The sequence below is a fragment of the Pithys albifrons genome, chromosome 21, assembly GCF_047495875.1.
Source record: "Pithys albifrons albifrons isolate INPA30051 chromosome 21, PitAlb_v1, whole genome shotgun sequence".
Lineage (NCBI taxonomy): Eukaryota > Metazoa > Chordata > Aves > Passeriformes > Thamnophilidae > Pithys > Pithys albifrons.
The window spans coordinates 1486884-1506361 of NC_092478.1; the positions used below are offsets into that span (position 1 = coordinate 1486884).

General features: G+C 54.8%; 1 protein-coding gene across 1 annotated transcript; it reads right to left on the bottom strand.

Moving 5' to 3' along the window:
- Positions 1 to 9013: 9013 nt before the first annotated feature.
- Positions 9014 to 18392, bottom strand: LOC139681524 (trafficking regulator of GLUT4 1). The gene is made up of 3 exons (XM_071574960.1): positions 17925 to 18392; positions 13437 to 13569; positions 9014 to 12759 (listed from the first exon to the last, which is right to left on the bottom strand). The coding sequence occupies exons 1-3, from the start codon at positions 18330 to 18332 to the stop codon at positions 12752 to 12754; spliced, it is 549 nt and encodes a 182-aa protein (XP_071431061.1). The 5' UTR covers positions 18333 to 18392; the 3' UTR covers positions 9014 to 12751.
- Positions 18393 to 19478: the final 1086 nt, after the last annotated feature.

Sequence of the window (19478 nt, forward strand, 5' to 3'; positions counted from 1 at the left end):
GGCAGGATTTGGTTGCTCTGTAGTTGGCAATAGAAGATCTGCAGTACCGTAAATAAATTCATTTATTTAATCTTATAACAAGTCTTTTTACTGGACTTAACTGATTATTTGGTGCATATATTTAATCATATTGTGTGAAAAAGCTGCTATGGGAAATATGTAGATTATAATAAATATGTAAACATAATTGATTTTTCATGTTATGAAAATGTTACGGAGGCACCAATATATTTTAGTATAAAAATGGAAATATGCTGAATTATCTCTGATAAAGCTTTACTGGAAATGGTTTTTTGGTGTTGGCAGCCCCTCCATGGTTTTTATTTGTGCTGGTTTTGAGTCAGTTTTGTGTTGAAAAGACATTTAATTATCCTTGGAGCTTTCCCTGCTGATCATCTCGTGGTCCCCTGGCAGAGGGAGGGGAGGTTGGGCTGTGCCCCCTGAGGTGTGTTTGCCTCTGCCTCTGCCTGGGAGGGACCTGCTCACTCAGGAGAATCAGCCTCAAACCTCCTCTGCCAGCCCAGCCCTCTGCTCACAGCAATGGGCTGCAAAAGGAAAGCAGGGGATTGGAGTAATTAATCACAAATCCCCAAATATAGGTCTGTGTGTCTCCTCTTGCTAAATACGTCCTCCAAGTCGTTCATTCTGTGTGTTCCTCTTGCTCTGAGGGAGAAAAATGTGGTTAAAGAATTCTCATTTCTGCAATTCCTGCCAGAATGGCAGTTTCATAACCAGTTAGAACTGTGCTAAGGAAATTCTTGCTGAGCACTGACTTGAAAGGAGAACATGCATAGTATTTCTGATGGCACATTTCACACACACACTGCCTGTAAACTCCACTTCATCCCTCCTGCTGGACAAGCAGCTGCTCCAAGCCTGGCCAGGCTCTGGCTCCAGGGGATTGTGTTGGTAACTTTGCCACATTTCACACGGCTGGGAATGTTTTCATCTGTTCTTCAGCCTGTTCCTTTATGTGTTTGTCTGATCTGCACTGTCCTGCTGGATCCTCATTACACTGAGGAACCAATTAGGATTTTCATTTGTAGTTTAGAAATCCTTTCTTTGAATGGTCTTAAGGTTGCTGTGACAAGAGTCAGTTCCGTGCTGGGTGTTGGGAATGGGAAAGCAAAAGTAGATTTTTAGGTGATGTGAAAGTGTCAGATAAAGAGTTGTCAGCCTGTTCTGCAGGGCTGTGTCCCACGAGGTGCTGCATTCCCAAACCTCTGCACAGGGAGCCAGGGCTGGGCCACCAGTTCTGATGGTGCAGCTCATTCAGTCACCACGGGTTTAACTCTAAATGTAGCAACTTGTCTCCCAAGATCTCTTGATGCACAATCTTCTCCTATTTTTAATTTTATCCCAAGCTTTCATTTGAAACAGGAAGGAGAGGTAACAGCTGTGTCACTGCTGAAGGAGGAAATCCTTCTGAAACCCTTTATGGCAGTACTGAATTATGAAACCCTTCAGAGCAACGGGCAGGGGAGACACTGAGCCAGAGCTGAGCCATGTTCTGGTGCCCTCTCTGTGCCCTGCCCCTCTCCTGGCACTGCAGGGTGGTGCTTTCAGCTCTGGGTGCAGAACCAGCTGTTGGTGTGTCTGGTACTGAGTGGGGAAAGCAGTTCAACAAACTAGACCCAAAACAAGCCCTTTCTCACAATACATCTCAGACCTTGTCACTGAGTTTCTGGTTGCACTTTCTGAATTTTTTCTTTTCATATAAGTTCTTGAAACTTCTATTGTAACTGTAATTATTTTTGTTCTCACCTATTGTGCACTCTCTATATGTATTAAAAAGGCTTTGATATGTAATTTAATAATAAGTTAGAATTCTAAGCAAGGTGCTTGGTTCTTTCCCCCGTGACAATCTGCCCACCCAACCTCAGGGAGGATCCAGAGAAGATGCATCTTGCTGCTTTAGAATTGCTCCTGGACATACCAATTAGTGTGTTCTCCAGTTTTATACAAATATCAGAGGGGATGGAACATTTCCTGACCCACAGTGCCTGGTTTGATGGGGTGTGTTCCTCCTGCCTGCATGAGCAGCCCTGGACTTCACTTCTGCCTGGGAAGGGGCTGGACAAGTGGAACAAGGACAGTTGTCTTTAGAGGTAAGTGCCAAGAGTCTCTCTGTGAAGTTCTGTGTTCAGAACAGACAGGAGGCTGTTCCTGGAGTTTTCCAGCCCTGCTGAGGTCTGATTCACCTCCTTCCTTGTGTTCCAGCCAGGCAGTTCTGTGCCTGAAGGATCCCTCTGGACCTCATGGGTTTGCAATCTTTCTAAAAATATCTAAATCTTTCAATGCTAAATCTTTCAGTGCCATTCAGAGTTATTGTCTCAAACCAGGGGAGCTGCCTGGCAGGTGCTGCCTGTCTGTGTGTGAGGCTGGGAGTGAAGGGAGGGATTCCTCATGGCAGAGCTCTAAAGCAGAGCTACATTTCTCTATCCTTAATGCCTGCTAAATATTCAGGATGACCAGATGCTTTCCCCAGGGACGGCTTTGACTGCATGTTTGAAGCTGGAACTTCCAAAACCTTTTGAAAATGGAAAGGCAGTTCTGGTTTCAGATGGTGGGAAGTGCAGTTGGTTTCTCCAGTTGTGGCGCTGGTAATAAGTGGTGCATAAAATTCCATCTTCGTTTGGATTAGAAAATGAATTATGAATGGCACTGAATCCTTTTTCCTGCTCCCTGCACAGTCAATAATTTATAGTGGCACAGGAGTACCATAGTGTATATTTTTAACCATCCCCCTCCCAGAACGGTGCTGTTCCTGCTGGCAAGTGCTGCCCTTCCTGCCAGGCCCCCACGGTGGGTGTGCTGCATTATGGATGAGTCTGCCCTGCTCCATGCCCTGCCCTGCCCTGCTCCATGCCCTGCCCTGCCCTGCCCTGCTCCGTGCCCTGCCCTGCTCCGTGCCCTGCTCCGTGCCCTGGTGCCGCTCCAGAGCAGATTTCCTGCTGGCAGAGCCGAGCGCTCCGGTCGGAATTCCCGCAGAGGGGCAGGAGCGGCTCTGGCTGCTCCTCTGAGCGTGGGCGATGCGCAGCTCCCTGCTCTGGATCTGGGGACGGTTCAGTGGCAAACCCCGGCGTTTGCCGAGGTGTTTCCATTTGCTGAGTGCCAGCCCTGCATCCCCCATGGCCAGTGCAGGAGCTGAGCTGCCAGCGCTGGGCTTGGCATCAGGCTGTGCTCATTGAACACCCTGAGCCTGCTGGTGCCTCACTGCCCCTCCTTTGCAGCCTCTTGGGGCTGTCGGGGCTGCTGTGGTGTGTGTGCTTTCGGGGCTGTGTTGTTGGGTGTGTGCGCTGCTGCTCACCCCTCCCTGTCGCAGCCCCCTCCCTGTCGCAGCCCCCTCCCTGTCGCAGCCCCCTCCCTGTCGCAGCCCCCTCCCTGTCGCAGCCCCCTCCCTGTCGCAGCCCCTCCCTGTCGCGGCCCCCTCCCTGTCGCGGCCCCCTCCCTGTCGCGGCCCTCCCTGTCGCGGCCCTCCCTGTTCTTTGCTCCGATGGGACCCTGAGGCTCCGCTAACCCAGTTCTGGGAGCGCTGAGCGCGGCAGGAGCAGCCTGGCTGTGATCGCAGTCCCTGCGCCTTTGAGCAGCATTTGCAGTTCTCCCAGCGTGGGTTATTTTCTGCCCGCCTTGTTTTGGCGCCCTGTGAGCCCTTTGTCAGCCAGTGGTGGGATTTTGAGAGGTCTCTGTGATTGTGGCCATTTAGATCTCACCTCTTGTGTCTCTTTGCTGCTCTCTGTGCTGCCCATCCAGTTCTCACTTCCCTCCTGGGTGTTTGTCTTCAACCAGACATTTCAAACACATGAATTTATTTTTGGTTTCGTGATTTTTTGTTTCCTTTTAAAGAACTCATCCTTGCTTTGAAGCCCACAAAGGCTGTCCAGGGTAGCTTGAAGCTTATCAATCAAAGCCACACCTGAAGAGAAGTCACTGATACCCCTCTGGTGCAGGAGCACAGCGTGGTGCTCTCCCACAAACGCTGGGAAAAGGGAGAGTTTAGGTGTTTTGTTTCCTTTCTTATCTTCCTTGCCCAAACCCATCTGTCTGATGCAGAATTCTTGGAAGTGGGGACGATATTCTTCATCTTTAGTCTTTCTAAAGCTGCACTGAAAATAGAAGCTTCTCTCTGCAGGTTGCAAAGTCCCATTGAGCTGCCAGCTGTACAGTGGAAACTTCCTGAGCTGTTTGCTGTGCTGTGCCTGGCCATGGCATTGCTGCAGATCCTCGGCCTGCAGCCCGTGCTGACCTGGCTGCTCTCAGGCTCAAATGCTGCTGAAACATCCGATTTTGGAGGGAACCTTTCCTTGAGGTGCTGTGGGATGCTCTGGAATGTTGCAGGTGTAAAAACAAATGGTGAGCAGCTGGGAAAGGTGTCCCTGGCAGGTCCAGCCTTAACACAAACCATAATTTATTACATTACAAAGTAACTGGACTGTGCAAGGGAGTCTGGTGGGTCCCTGTGTTGTGGTGCTGAACAAGTGGGGATCCCATGAGGTCCCTGCCACTCTCCAGTGTCAGGGGAGGCTGGACTGGCCTTGGCAGCTCAGCAGGCTGTCTCCTGGGTGCAGGAGAACACCCAAGTGCAGAAGGGGGGATAGGTGGATATTTCCCTGCTATGCCATAAATGGAGTTCCCTCTAGGTCAGGATGCATCACCAGTGCTAAATTTACTTACAAATATTACTGAGGTGGGGAGGTTTGTGAGTCAGGTCTATAAAAGCAAGCACTGCTTATGTAAAGAAATATGGCTTGGAAAGAGGCAGGAGGGGCTTGGGCTGCAGAGAGACCATTCCTGGTGTGTCTCTGCCTTCTCAGCACAAATAGGTCTTTGCATTCAGGTGGTGGCTGCACCTTCATTGTGCCTGTTCCTTGCAGCAGGACTGAGGGACCTGCTGGCAGCTCCTCCTGTCCTTCCAAACATCTCAGGAAATGTAAATAATTTTCAAGCCTATGCTCTGGCTTAGATGCAATTGTTTTAAAATAGCAAACCAAACCTTGGGGGATGATCAGTTCTTGCAGTACTTTGGGGTTGCTCCAGGTCGAGTTGTGCTGAGATGGCTCTGGGAGGGGAAGGGAGGGCTGGGAGTGGCACTGCCCTGGGCATTGTGGTGTCTGGACCTCTGTCATCCATTCAGGTGCACTTCTGTCTGGTCTGGGCACACCTGAGGTCCTGCAGCCACCTGTGTCTGTGCCAGCAGAGCTTCTCTGTGCCTTTGCCATGCCAGGCAGACACATGTTGCCCACTCTGCCCCACCAGCAGCATCCCTGGGTTCAACCAAACCACATCCCAGGGAAGGGAGCTCCTCCTGTCCTTCCTTGGGAAAAATATTCCTTAACTCAGTAGCCGAGTTCTGTCTGCAGCTGTGGTGGTGCTGATGCCCTTGGGAGGTGAGGGGTGGGCTCACTGTGGTCTGGGAGTTCTGGGCAGGGGAGGAAGAGCTGTTTTAACTCCTTTTTTGGGACATTTCAGCTTGTAGCCACTCTATGCTTTGCAATCAAACATCCAGGTAAAACTAGAGCATTGCTTTAGGGGTGGCAGCTCTTACTCACATCCCTTTCAGTTTATTGCTGTTTGCTGCATCCCTGGGTTGGCCCCTTCACACCAGTGATGAATTACAGTGCAGGGCATCAGCTGCTGGTTTGTTTTTCTGCCCAGCTGGAATTGGCCAAGTGATCTGTTTGCATTACACCTTGCTGGGAAGGAGCATAAAACACAGGTTTGATGAAATTGTACCTGAGACCAAATAACTGGGAGAAACTGCTTTGGAATGTGCAGCCTGTAATTAAACCTTTCCAGGAGGTGCAGGAGCTCAGCAGAAAGAGGCATTTGCTGGGAAGGCTTTGCTTTGTTCCACGCTGTGTGCTATTAAAGCAAACAACTTCCCAGGCTCCTGACCAAGAATAGCATCTCCCAGCCCAGCTCAGCTGCAGACAATGAGGGCCAGCAGGCAATGGTTGCTTGTCATTTTTTAGCTGGGGAACTGGGTAGCTCAGCTCATGGAGAAATCCCCAGTCCTCTATTTTAGGTATTCCAGGAGGTTTCATTTTCTGAAGGATGTGGCAGGAACCAGCACAAAGGAGAGGTCCTGGTTTAGAGCAGTGCCCAGATCTGCTGCTGCACTTCCCACTGGGCACACCAGGCCCTCCTGCTTTGCATAAACCCTGAACCCTCAGCACCCAATCCAAACCTCTGCAAAGTCTGTCAAATATGTCTTGTCTGATTGAAAAGATGAGTCTGAGATGTGATGGGAACATCTACCATGGGAATCCCTGGGCCTGGAAGTGTTCAAAAGGCATGTGGGTGTGGCACTTGGGCCATGGTTTGGTGGTGACCATGGCAGTGCTGGGGTGGACTCGGTGCTCTTAGAGGTGTCTCCAAGCTCAGTGATGCTCTCAGAGGTGTCTCCAAGCTCAGTGATGCTCTCACAGATATTTCCAAGCTCAGTGATGCTCTCAGAGGTGTCTCCAAGCTCAGTGATGCTCTCAGAGATATTTCCAAGCTCAGGGATGCTCTCAGAGGTGTCTCCAAGCTCAGGGATGCTCTCAGAGGTGTCTCCAAGCTCAGGGATGCTCTCAGAGGTGTCTCCAAGCTCAGGGATGCTCTCAGAGGTGTTTCCAAGCTCAGGGATGCTCTCAGAGGTGTCTCCAAGCTCAGTGATCTGTGCTCAGCTGCACTCCTGGCCCTGTGTCTCTGTGTGGGTACAGGAGCTGTGGCTGCATTGCCCTGACCTGGCAGGGGAGTGGTGATGGCTCTGAACTGCAACATGCAGAGCCTTCATCTGTAAAGGGATCTGCTGGATCTGGGCAGGAAAATAGGAAGGTGGAGTCTTTGGGCACCCTCACAGAGTCAGATTTGTTGTCAATCTGCTCTTTTACTGAAGTCTACCAGGAGTGTGTTTGGTGCACCATGTATCCAAATTGCATCTTGTTTTAAATCTCTGCAGCTCAGAAGCTGCTCTGTGAGCAGGGGGAAGTCTGGGCTGAAATCCCCTCTCTTTTGGACAGGGTTGGGTCTCTGCAGACCCCAGAGCCAGGATGTCCATGTGCTGCTCATCACAGGGACTCTGCTGCTCCCCTGAGCCCTGAGCTGTCCCCCTGAGGTGCTGCTGCCCCAGGCTCAGGCTCCAGCCCTTCCCAAATGGCTTCCTGAGAGGCTGTGCTGGCTTTGAGTGAGCCCAGGGAATCCCTGAGCTGCTCCCTCACCAGCAGCCAGTGCTGAGGGGAGAAAAAATGGAAAGCTTTTCCCTCTGCTTTCAATCTGGAGCTCCTGACTGGAGCAAAGTCCTGGAAACCAGTTAAAGAACTGGGGACCAACTTTTTGTCCTTTGCTTGAACCCCAAACTCATGGAAATTCATTAGTGAAGACAAACTCTGGGAGTGGAGGGAGAGCCTATAACGTTTAGCAGAAAACATTGCAACGTGGAAATTGGATGTAACTCTCTTGCTGTTCCTCTGCAAATCTATTATACATGAGCCCATCAGAGCAGGGTATTAATAAAACAGGAGCTGAAGCACTTGGCTCTGCCTCCTCTTTAGTGAGACATCAGAGCCCAGCCTGCCTTTGAAGTCTGGAGCTCCCTCTGCCCTGCTGGGGACGGTCGGGGTGCCCCGAGGGGAATCCACCACTGAAGGGGAACCTCTCCATGGTGAGGGGTTTGTGTGACTCAAACCCTCCTCCCCCAGGACAGAACCAGGGCTTATTTTCTGCTCAATCTTCTTGCCTTCTGAATTCTTTAAGTACTACACAAAAAAGGCTGAAGGTGGTTTGAAGCAACCTCAGCCAGGATGTGCTGGTGTGTCTGTGGCATCTGTTCCTCCAAAGCTTCCCCAGCAGGACCCTCCATACCAGTGTCTTGCTGTGCACAGGGACCCCCAGCCACAGCCACAGCCCCTTCTGCTCTGCTGAATGGCAGGAATTGTTACCCTGGACTTCCCCAACATCTGTGGGTTGTTTCTCCCCCAGGACACACAGCTGTGGCTCTTTGGACCTGCCCTGCCGTCCCAGCTGTGTGGCCAAAGCCCACACAAAGCCCACCTTGTGCTGGCAGTGGTGCCTCCTCCCTGCTGGGTGGGCAGGGGCAGTGGGGAGGGCTGAGCTGGGGGGACAGGAGGTTTGTGCCAGGTCCAGCCTTGGTGCAGAGCAGGAGCAGCTGGTGTGGTGTGAGTGGGACCTGTGGGGCTGTGGGGAATTAATCTTGGCTGGTGCTCTGGAGCTTTTGGAGCAGCTGCTCCCTGAGCCCTGGGCTGGGAGACTGAACAGCAAGAGCATCATTTGGGTGGTTACCACGGGAGGCTGGTGAGGAGCAAGAACCAGCAGATCTAATTAGACTTGCAGTTTTCAAAGCAGAGGGGAATGGACAGACCAAAGAAATGTGTTTTAATTTGTTAAAAATGCCCCAGTGAGCTGCAGAGCTGGGGAGGGGGGTAATGTAGTCTGAGAGAAGGGCTGTGGGATAAACAGGAGGGCTGAACACGTTGCTGTGAGCTGGAGGCTGTGCAGCAGCTCTGGCCCACTGGGGTGGCTGTGCCAGGGCTGTGCCCTGCAGGGCAGGAGGGTTTGTGCCCTTCCCTGTGCCCTCCAGGGCAGGGGGGTTTGTGCCCTTCCCTGTGCCCTCCAGGGCAGGGGGGTTTGTGCCCTTCCCTGTGCCCTCCAGGGCAGGGGGGTTTGTGCCCTTCCCTGTGCCCTCCTGGGCAGGGGGTTTGTGCCCTTCCCTGTGCCCTGCAGGGCAGAGGGGTTTGTGCCATTCCCTGTGCCCTGCAGGGCAGGGGGGTTTGTGCCATTCCCTGTGCCCTCCTGGCTGGCAGAGCCTCCCACAGCAGCTGCTTCCCCCCCAGGCTGATCTCTCTGCACCTTCCTCTGCTCTCACTTGGGCTGTTTTCTTCTGCTCTCGGCCTGTACATATTATTTGCAACCCACTGCACCCAAAATACCAACTGGTTGCTCTTGGAGTGTGAAGCAACAGTTAAATGAGTAGTTGGGGTAATTTTTTGCTCATTTAGACAGAAGAAACCAGTTCAGCTTTGACCATGCATGTTACATTTTAATTTTTTCTCATGCCAAGAAATACAAAGAAAGTATATAAGCTATACCATACCATCCTGCAGGAAAAGAAACATTCCTCAGCAAAGAGAAGCAGCTGCAGGTCCTGGGGGGGCCATGCTGGGTGTGACCCGTGGCTGTGCCCTCTGGCTTGGGCACAGGGGGCAGTGCTGTGGCCCTGGGGATGGACCCACACCAAGGATCGTGTCCTGGCACATCCAACAGGGGCTCTGCTCCCAGGAGGGGCCAGGGCTGCCAGGGGGACCCTGCACACCTTCCCTTTCTGCTGTTTCTTCTCCTGGATGGGTGTTTATAGTTTGAATTTCTCTATCTACTGGTGTCAGCAAATGCTTTACAAATATTCCCACTTTGAAAGGGCTGCTTTCCCCCTACCCCTGGCTTGTGCCCAAGCAGGGAAGTTTTCAGTCCAAACCTGACTGGTTTTGCCAAAATTAAAGGATGTATACTGAAAGAAAAACAATCTTAAATCTGAATTACTTGAGCTCGACAGGGCAGCCCTGGCTGTGGTTCAGGGGTAAGTAACAAAATGACAGGGCAGTCTGGGGGGCATTGGAGAGTGAAGAAGTCCTGGGAGCAGCCCAGTGGGTGCCTTTCTGCAGCCTTTGCCTGGGCTCAGCATGGACAGGACAGGCTTGGATTTCATATAAAAGGCAGGATCTGCTCCCCTTGTCCACATGAAGAGGTGTGTGCTGGGAAGGGCAGGGACTCTGCAGGGAGCCCAGGGCAGACATTCCCCCTCCCCAGCCCCTTGCAGAGGAGCCCAGGAGTGACATGTCATTGCCAGCAAGACCTGCCTGGGTAAGGGAGAGGCAGAGGATGGGAGGAAGGAGCCCGTGGGACTCCCACATTGCTCTGGGGTGGAAATGCTGAGGGCAAAGTGTGGCAAAGCAGCAAACGTGGGCAGAGAGGGGGAAACTGGGGCAGCTGCCCCAGCCCCTCCTGAACTGCAGTGGGGGATGAGGGTTCGTGCAGAGCCCTTTGAAACAATCAGGTTCAAAGGGAGTTTGTGTTCAAACAGGTTTCTGTTGAGGAGAAGGAAAAGGGGGTTGTTTGTGGGGCTGTTCAGTGCCTGTGATGAGCATTTGCCATCCCTGCAATTAGAGCAGAGTAATGTGAGCCCAGCCCGTGGGGGGAGCCAGGGATTCATCCTCTGGATGAGGGAAAGCACTTAAGATGAGAGGCTTTATATAATGATAAAAGAGCATTTAAAGTCTTACTTAATAAATGCTTGGCACTCCCAAGGACTATAATTCACTTTTCCCTGAATTTCAGCCCTTCCTGCCCAAGGAGGAGCTTGCTCAGCTCTTCCCATCACTGAATTCCTGCAGCTCAGAGGGCAAAGGGAGCAGATGCAGGACAGGCAGAGCTGCCTTTACGTGGCTCCAAGAAAAGAGCAGGTTTGCCAGCAAGCAGCTTTTGGGCTCAAGAGTTGAAGAACTAAAGTTTGGGGGATTTGATGGGATTTCAACAACCATAAGATGAAGGTTGGAATGTCCAAGGGAGGGTTTCTGAAAAGCCTGGGAGGAAGGGATGGGGTGCCAAGGGGCACCTGCACAGAGGATGCAGGTGGGAGCTCCCACCCAGCAGCCCTCAGTGGCCCCTGTTTGCTAAACATAAAGATAAATTGAGAAGAAGAATTGCAGATTTGGTCCATTTTAGAAGCCAGTTGTTGGTAATAAAGTGCTGGCAAAGGGGTGGGTGGGAATGGAGCCCAGGAAAGTGCTGGAGTGATGTGCTATTGCTGTGAGTCCCTGGAATCCCTTCTAGGGCAGAGAAGATTGGGAATAGCATGCCTGGGGGATTGGCTTTCCCACCCCCTGGATCCAAATCATGTCTAGCAAAGGAAAACCCTGTGAAGAGGAGCAATCAAAGAGGGGACAGGAGGGTTTCCACAGCCATGTCTGTGCACAGTAACTGCAGTGTGGATTTACAGCTCAGCCCCTCCCTGTGCTACCCCAGGAGCTCATTCACAGCCCAGACAGGAGGTCAGTGCCAAACAGTCACCGTGTTGAGAAGCTTCCTGTGGTGTGTGGTGGACTCTCCATGTAGAGCAGCCCTCAGGGGCATTGTTTGGTCTGAGGTGTGGGGTGGTTTTCAGGCTGTTGGGGAGCAGAAGTGCCCTGAAGGACCAGATTTCTCAGTCAGTCCATATTTCTGGGTCCCAGGTGAGCAGAAAGGTCAAGGGAGTGCAGCTCTTGGTCACAATTTGTGTCAGCAAAGTTTGGATAACAGAGACTCGGGTAACAGGGAGCCAGTGGACATGGGCAGAGGTCACCTACAAAGCCTGACTAAAACAACAGGCAATGAAACTTTGCATAGTCTGGGGGGATGAGGAGAGGCCAAGCCCAGGAACAACCCACAGCAAGGATGGGTTGGGCAGGAAGGCCAAGGGATGGGGCTGGAGGGAGGCTTGAGGGAGTGTTGGAATTGTATCCCATGGAAACAGCCAAGGGAGCTGCTTGGGGTGGTGTGGAAGACATGGGGAGGTGGTTCCTACAGGCAGAGTGGGAGGAGCAAAGTCTGTTTTCTTGTTATGTTAAATATAAAACAATAAAAAGTAACATGACCTGTGGAACTGACCCCTGCCAGCTCCAGGAACGCTGGAGATTTTCAGAGATGCAGAAGAGCATGTGAAGGGTGCAGGGAGAGGAGCAGGGGTCCAAAACTCCTCCATGCCCCTGGAAATCTCCTGGAAGACCCTAAGCTGGAGCCCCAAAGGGTGAGTTTGATGAGCACTGACCTGGCAGGGGCTGGACACGCTGACATGGTGTGACATCAGGGTGCAGTGGATGGCATGGGCTGTCTGTGCCCTGGTGCTGCTGCTACAGATTAACCAGGCCCTGTCTGGGTGCCAGGAGTGGGACCTCCCCGGGTGCACAGAAGGAGGGGTGGGCTCACAGCAACACCTGATTTTTCCTTCCTTTAAAAAGCCCTCCATGGGGTCGGGGTGAGGAGGAGCCTGAGGTTCTCATGCAGCAACATCCTGCTCTGCCAGCTCTGAGATCTGCCTTAAGTGATAAAAGAGCTGGTAGGAACAGACACGGAGAACATTCCCAAAGGCATGCAAATGGTCATTGTCTCTTTTTTTTTTCATCAAAAATACAAAAGCACCCACCACGTCCTGCAGCCGCCGCGGGGCAGAGCCGTGGGCCTGCTCAGCTCTGCTCTCCCTCCTCCTGTGTGCAACAGCTCTCAGCTCCTGATGGCAGTTTGAGCTTCATTTTGTTTTGTAGAGACAGAGAATCTGATGATTTAAAAACCAACAACCCCCCAAGATTCCAGTGACTTGTGCCAAAATCCTTAGGAGGATTCCTCAAAATGTCCTGTTCTCGCCTTATATTTTTCTTTTAAAACAAACTTTGTTCTTGAAACTCTCTCCTCCTGCTGCACTTTAGTTGTCTCCCCACTCCGTGAGTTTTGCTGGAGGGGAATGAGGTAGTGGATTTCCCCCTTCTCCTCTCCACTGGGTGTCCCATGGCCTTTCCCATTCCTTCTCCCGTGGTTTTCCTCCCGTCACCTGCACAGACTCGTCTCCAGGAGTGAACAGAAACATGCTCTCCTTCCCTCCAGAGCTGCCCAGGGCTGCCCACCTGCACGGGCACAATTCTGTTGGTTGCAAGGCTGAAAGTAAAAACCCCAAAAGGAAAGTTGTCTTCCTCCTCTTCGAGGTCTTTGCATGCTGAAACCTCTTCTAGGAAACTGGAAGAGAAAGAGAGTCTCAGGGCAGCCTCAGGTGGGCACAGGTGTTTCCCTTACGCTCCTGGTTTGGGCTCTGGGTGGTTCTGAGGTCCCTGCTTGCCTGAGCTGTGCTGATTTGGCAGGTGAGTTTGTGTTTGGGAGGTTCCCCAAACATTTTGGAATTGTATTTCTGGGTGGGTTGATTTGTGGGTGAGTGTTTCTGGGGGGGTTTGATTTCCCACACCTGAAACCCTTCTGGTTTTACACTAATCCACTTTTCTAACCCCACCACAGCCTTTGCCAGGGCAAAACCTTCCACCAGGGCAAAACCTTTCACCAGGGTATGGTCCCCACAGCACTTTGGAGTGCTCAGGGAGGGCTTTCCATGCTGGTCACTTGGACAGTGTGTTGTTACTGCAAGGAGCCCATTCTCTGGGGTGTTTTGCAGGTGTGTCTGTGTCTGTGGGTGTGTCTGTGTGTCTGTGGGTGTGTCTGTGTGTCTGTGGGTGCAGCTGGGGGTGGTCAGACCAGCCTGGGCTGCACAGGAGGTCAGAGCTGTCCCCTTCCCTCAGGGTGGGAGTGGAGCCCCACCTGCCCGAGGGGGGTGGATGGGGCAGGTGTGCCCTCCCCCCTGGGCTGGAGCTGGGCCAGGGGAGGTTCCTGCTCTGGCTGAGCTGGGGAAAGGGGAGGGGTGTTACCTCTGACGCTGAGGGAGATGTAGAGCACGATGATGATGGTGCCCAGGACGATGGAGACGATGCTGAGCAGCCTGGCCATGCGCCCGAGGCGCCGCGCGCCGTCCGTGTCCCCCTGCTGCCCACTGTTCCTCGACTGGGGGGACACAGAGAGCCCTCTGAGGGTGCTGCACCTCGGGGGGCTCCCTGGCTGCACCCCCAAACTGAGAGCTCTGTGACCAGGGGGACAGAGCTGCCCCCTGGGCTCTCACAAGGTGCAGACAAACCCCCTCCCTGAGCCCACGGCCTTGACAGCTCAAAGTGAGACATATGGGGGTTTAAAAAAATAAATAATAAACTAAGAGCTGAGAGGCCAAGTCCAGCTCCAGCACCAACCAGGAAACCTCAGTGACAATCTGAACAAACAAATACTTGATGTTACTCCCCTATTTCCCATTCATTCTGCTTTAATGCCACCACCTCTTGGCAGCACCGTGACCAAAACATCCCCAGCCCAGGCTGAGCACTGGCAGCTGCTCCGTAGGTAAAATGTAGCTTTGGAGGTTTCCATGCACTCATTTTGATTTGTATCAGCACCTCAGTAACCCAGCAGAGCCTCAGACAGGCTGGCAGCAGCTTCCCCTGCCCCCCTGCAAACATCCTGCCCCCTCAGTGCCCCCTGCACATCCCCCCCAGCACCCAGAGGCCTCAGCACCTCCTTCCCCCTGGCCCTGCCAGCAGCTTTGCCAGGCTGGCTCCAAAGCCACGGGATGCAGCCAAGAGCTATTTTCATTCCAGAACAGGAGGTGACAACATGAAGCCTCCTGGACTGGTGGCAAGAGATGGGCAGGGGGCACCAGCCCAGGATCCCTGCCCTGCTCACCCCCAGCTCCAGCACTGGGGAGTTGCCTTTTGAGGCTCTGGGTTTGTAACACGTGTAATATTTTGGCAGGGTGTGGGTTAGACTGCAGTGAAATATGCAGTTTTAGCTGTCTGCTAGGGAAAATATACAGGCTAACAAATTCAATGTATTTATCACCACAGCTTTCTGGAAGTGTTTATTGCTCATTTATCCTGAACAATTACAAAAAACACATCAGCACTGGCATGGGGTGTTCAGCAAGCATTTGGTACTGTACGTATATTATTCATTGATGTGGAACAGTTTGATTATAGCTCTCTAGTATCACTAATCCTGTGTTTTGCTTTCCACATGAAAACATTAACATCTTGTTTATTAATTGAGACTTGCTGAGACAGAACAGCTCAGAAAGGCTCTGGGGGATGAGTCTCAGTGTGCCAGGGGACTCCACAGCACAGCCCAGGGCTGGAGAGCCTGAAGGACCTTGAAGTGGGTGCTGTCCTGCAGCACTCGTGGGGCCAGGCCCGGCTGGCTCAGCCAGATCTTACTCATCTTACCTGTTCCCCACTGCTACCTGTTCCACTTACTGTTCAAAATGGGTTTTTTCCTCTAAGTGGCCTTGTTGCAAACAAAAGCTATTACTTTTCTGTGCTAGTCCCAGGGTTGAGGAACACAAATCATCATCTCCTCTTTCCCGCAATCTTTCCCAGTTTATGAACTGGCTTTGGATGCTCTTTGCCTCCTTCCCCCAGTGACTCAAAATAAATCATTAATCCTCAACAACCCCTGTGTTTTGTTGAAAGAAACATAATGAGAGAGGTGTCAGAACTCCAGACTTGGAGAGATGACTGTGGCATTTAAAATGGGTGAGGATAGTCTGACTTCTCCCACACCTTTGGGGAATGCCAGTACTTGGGACACCAAGTGCTGTGCAGAATTGCCCTTCATGTTGCTATGTGGGGGTTCTGGCTGGATTTTTTCACTTCCCTGATATTGTTTGGAGTTTTGTATGTCGTGACCTCTCTGCTCCTTTCCCCAGTGTGGCCGCAGGTTGGTGGGAATGTGTCCACCAGTCCCACTCTCTGGCCTGGGGAGTGACCTGAGCCCCTCAGTGCAGCCAGACCCTCACTTGGTGAAGAAAACACGTCCACGGGGCAGTGGAGGAGCCTCCAGGTAACTCATTTCCACAAGACCAGCGTTAGCAGGAATGGGCTGGAGGCAAAAGCAGAGGCTTTTTCCACCTCTGGCCATAGGCCCTGCTGGGATCTGAGAGCAGCTTTTGGCAAATGATTTATGAGCCACTAAACTAAGAAGCATTCATTTGCTTTCCTCTCTGGATGCTTATTACCCAGAAAAAAGCTTTCATGTGCAAAAGCATTGACTTAGGAAAGAAAAGCACAGTTGCAGAGCTAAAGGAATGTCAGCACATTGTGGAAAGGTCTTTCTGTTCCTCCAGGTGATGGGAGGCACAAAAACCTCGTTCCTGCTCAGGTTTGTGCATGATCAGGCACTCCTGGGGTTTAGTCTGTGAGAAGATTTAAGGCTGTGGGAACCGAGGGGGTCACTGGGAGCTGAATTCCTCCCTGCTGTAAGCAGGTGAAACATCAGCCCATGCTCTGAGGGCTGTTCCTGCTGGCACAGGACACAGACAGATGTTTCCTGGTTCCCCAGGGTCAGCACAGAGGAAGGATCTCTTCTCATCCTGCTCTGCTGGTGCCATGTGGAGATCCCTGGCTGTCAGGGGGGTGTGTGGAGGGGGTGATGGTGTAGGCAGGGCCAGGACTAGAGAGGGCAGGAATAAATCAAGTGAGTCCCAGGGCAGGGAATGCAGAGATGACTGTGAAGGGATCAGAGGATGCCCACTGGCTACTTTTGGGCTGTGTGTGTTTGTCCTGGAGATCAAGCTCATCTGAGCACACCTGTGCCTTCTGCTTTAGGGGTTGGGCTTCCCTTTGCCCAGCTCTGGGAGCTGAGGGCAGCCAAATAGTCTTGTTGCCTTGTTGGTCCTGCCTGCCTTTGGGTGTGACACGGTCACTACACTCAGCCCTCTCTGCCTGGCAGGATTAACTGACTCCAGCTCTTTTTTCTCTGCCTACTCTCCTACTCCGTGGGGCTCATGCAGCCCAAGGCCCATCCCCACTGCCCTGCAGGCTCCAGTGCCTGCAAGGGAGAGTGTGAGAATCTATTTTGCATGAAGGCTAATGTGGCTGGAAAATCCCCGTGAGAGCCCTTGTTTATTGCCATGCTGTGCAATACCCAGCTGCTTTTCCTCCCGTTGCAGAGCAAAGCCAAGCAGGGCTGGCTGCCTTCCCTGGGCTGCCTAAACAGGCTGTGCCACACAACTGTACTGTGCAGATGACAGCTGGCACTGGCAGAAACCACGATTCCTCCTCAAAATGGAAATGGGTCTCTCCAGAGGGCTTTCTGTGGCAACTGCCAGTGTCTGCCTCCAAGTTGTTGTTGGTTTTTGGGGGTGTGCTGGCTGCAGGTGCCCCTTAGTGCATTTCTGTGCAGTAAGCAGGTAATTGAGATGTTTTTCAAAGAAAAGGTTTGCCTTTGTTGCAATCCAAGGCACAAGAGGTGCTGGGCAGCTGTACAAGAGAGCAGCATCTGATGGGTAAGGGAAGGGGGTGGCTGTGCCTGTAGGGCTGAGCTGACTGAGCCACCTGTACCCGAGGTGGGTGGGAGGCTTCATTCTCCCCTGCTCGGCTGTTGTGTGTTTGCTGAGCTGTGGGGGATATTTAGTGGAGGAAATTGCTTCTCCAGGGCAATTAAAGGAGCTGCAGGTGCACCTGACACATTGAAGTGTCTGAGAACAGGAACCAGCCTCCAGCCAGGGTCTCTCCAGTGCTGCAGGGCTGGGCGAGGAGGGGCGGAGAGAGATCCCTCGCCACTGCTTCGCCTCGCAGCTCCCTCCCGGGAAAGCCCAGCGAGTGGCTCTGGCCCGCTGCCTGGCGGCAGGAACCGGAGCCCGCGGGCTTCCCGGAGCCCTGCCCTGGCATCGCACACCCACCTCCAGCTCCGTGCCGCCGCCTCCCCGCATATCCCTCTCCATCCCGCCGCCGCCTCCCCAGCTCCATCCCGCCGCATGCCTTCCCAGCTCCATCTCACCGCCTGCCTTCCCAGCTCCATCCCGCCGCCTGCCTTCCCAGCTCCATCCCGCCGCCTGCCTTCCCAGCTCCATCCCGCCGCCTGCTTTCCCAGCTCCATCCCGCCGCCTGCCTTCCCAGCTCCATCCCGCCGCCTGCTTTCCCAGCTCCATCCCGCCGCCTGCCTTCCCAGCTCCATCCCGCCGCCTGCCTTCCCAGCTCCATCTCACCGCCTGCCTTTCCATCTCCGTCCCACCGCCTGCCTTCCCCGCTCCATCCCGCCGCCTCCCCGGCGCTGCCCCGGGCTCGGTGCCGCTCCCCGCCCGCCTCCTCCCGCCCCCGTTCGCCAGCCCCGCACCGGAGCGCCCTGCGGAGCCGAGCGCGGCACAGCCCGGCCGAGCCCCCGCGGCCCCGGGGAGCGCTGCGGGAGCGGTGCGGGCGCCTCCCGCGCCGGGGCCGGCGATGCAGCACCGCGGACAGCTCCGGGGCGGCCGTCGGGGGCGGCGGCGGCGGGGCCGGGGGGAGCGGGCGGGGCCGCGCCCTGGCGGGTCCCGCACTCACCATGATGGAGAAGACGAGGCCCACGATGTTGAGGGGCCAGACGGGGCAGAAGCAGGAGAAGATGGCGAGCACCAGGTAGTCCCGCGGGCGGCCCTGCTCGGGGGCCGCCGTGCTGGTGGCCGTGGAAGAGGCTCTGCCCAGGCTCAGCCGGGACGGCGAGAGCGGCGGCGCCTCCAGGTGTCCGACCGACACCGACTTGTAGCCGAGCCCGTGCCCGTTGCGCTCCGTCTCGCCGGGCAAGGCTGCCGTGAAGGATTTGGAGCCGCGGAGGCCCTTCTCCTCCCTGCCCTCCGTCGCCGACAGCAGCTTCTCGGTCTCCTGCAAGCGGCTGGGCAGCACCGTGCCCGAGCCCGAGCCGGAGCCCGAGCCCGTGCCCGCGCCCCCGGGCGCGGAGCCGGTGCTGGCCATGGCCCGGCGGAGCGGGCTCGGCAGCGCCCGCCGCCGCCGCTCTGCGCTCGGGGCCCGCCGCCCCCCGGGAGGCCGAGCCGAAGGAGGGGCCAGCCCGGCTCGGCCCCCGGGGCAGGCTCGGGGCCGCGCACCGCCCCCGGGGTGTCCCCGAGCCCCCCGCTCCTCACCCCCGGGCCGCGCTCAGCCTCCGCCCGAGCCGGTGCGGGCGGCGCCGCGGCCCCCGGGGATGCGGGCGGGGATGCGGCGGGGCGGAGCGGAGCGCTGGGACAGCCGGGGTGTCCCCGCCGCCCCCAGCCCGGCCCAGCCCCAGCCTCTGTCCCGCCCCACCGAGCCCCCGCTCTTCCCGGGGGCTCCCACAGGCTCCGCTCCGCTGCAGCGCTACGTGAGAGCCCGGCCCGGCCCGCGCTCCGCCTGTGCCGGCGGGGTCGGGGCCGCCGCCAGCGGGTGAGGGATGTGCGACACAGGGCAGACCCACGAGCCCCTCCTCATCGCTACAGGGAGGGCCGGGGCTGCCCTGGAGCTGTGCGGGCTGCCCGGAGAGTGGTGGTGTCTGGGCATTGTGGCAGTGCCCCGTGGCACCCCTGGGAAAGCGTCCTCCCCGGGCACGGGGTTGGAGGAGGCCCTGGGCACGCTGTGCTGAGCTGAGCTCGCCCTGCCCTCTCTGTCCGTGGGTGGCCATGGAGGCACCACAGCTGGGGACGGGACACCAATTCAGTGCCCCTACACAGGACCAGCAGAGCAGAAACGGTGCTGGTGCAGGGGTGAGTTACATCCCCTCCATCCCTGGGAGCAGGGATGCTGTGAGGGGCAGGAGGGAGGGCTAAAAACCCCTCAGAGCCTGAGTGACTGGCAAAACCGGATGTTTTCCACCCATTCTGTGTTATGCTTCAGTTCCAAATTTGCCAGGGGTTTCCCTGTAAGTGAGTGCCATCTACGGGGCACACCCAGCACCTTCTGCACCCCCGTGAGGTGCCTGAAGAGCCTGCTGTCAGCCCGGACCTGCTGCCCAGCCCTGCCCAGAGCCTTATCCCCTCCTGCAGCCTCCAGACAGAATTAGGGCCTGTGTTTTGTAAATGTGAACCTGAGAGCAGTGAGTGACCCTGCTCTGGGGCATCTCATGGGGTTATGCACCCCCCTCTGCTGCCT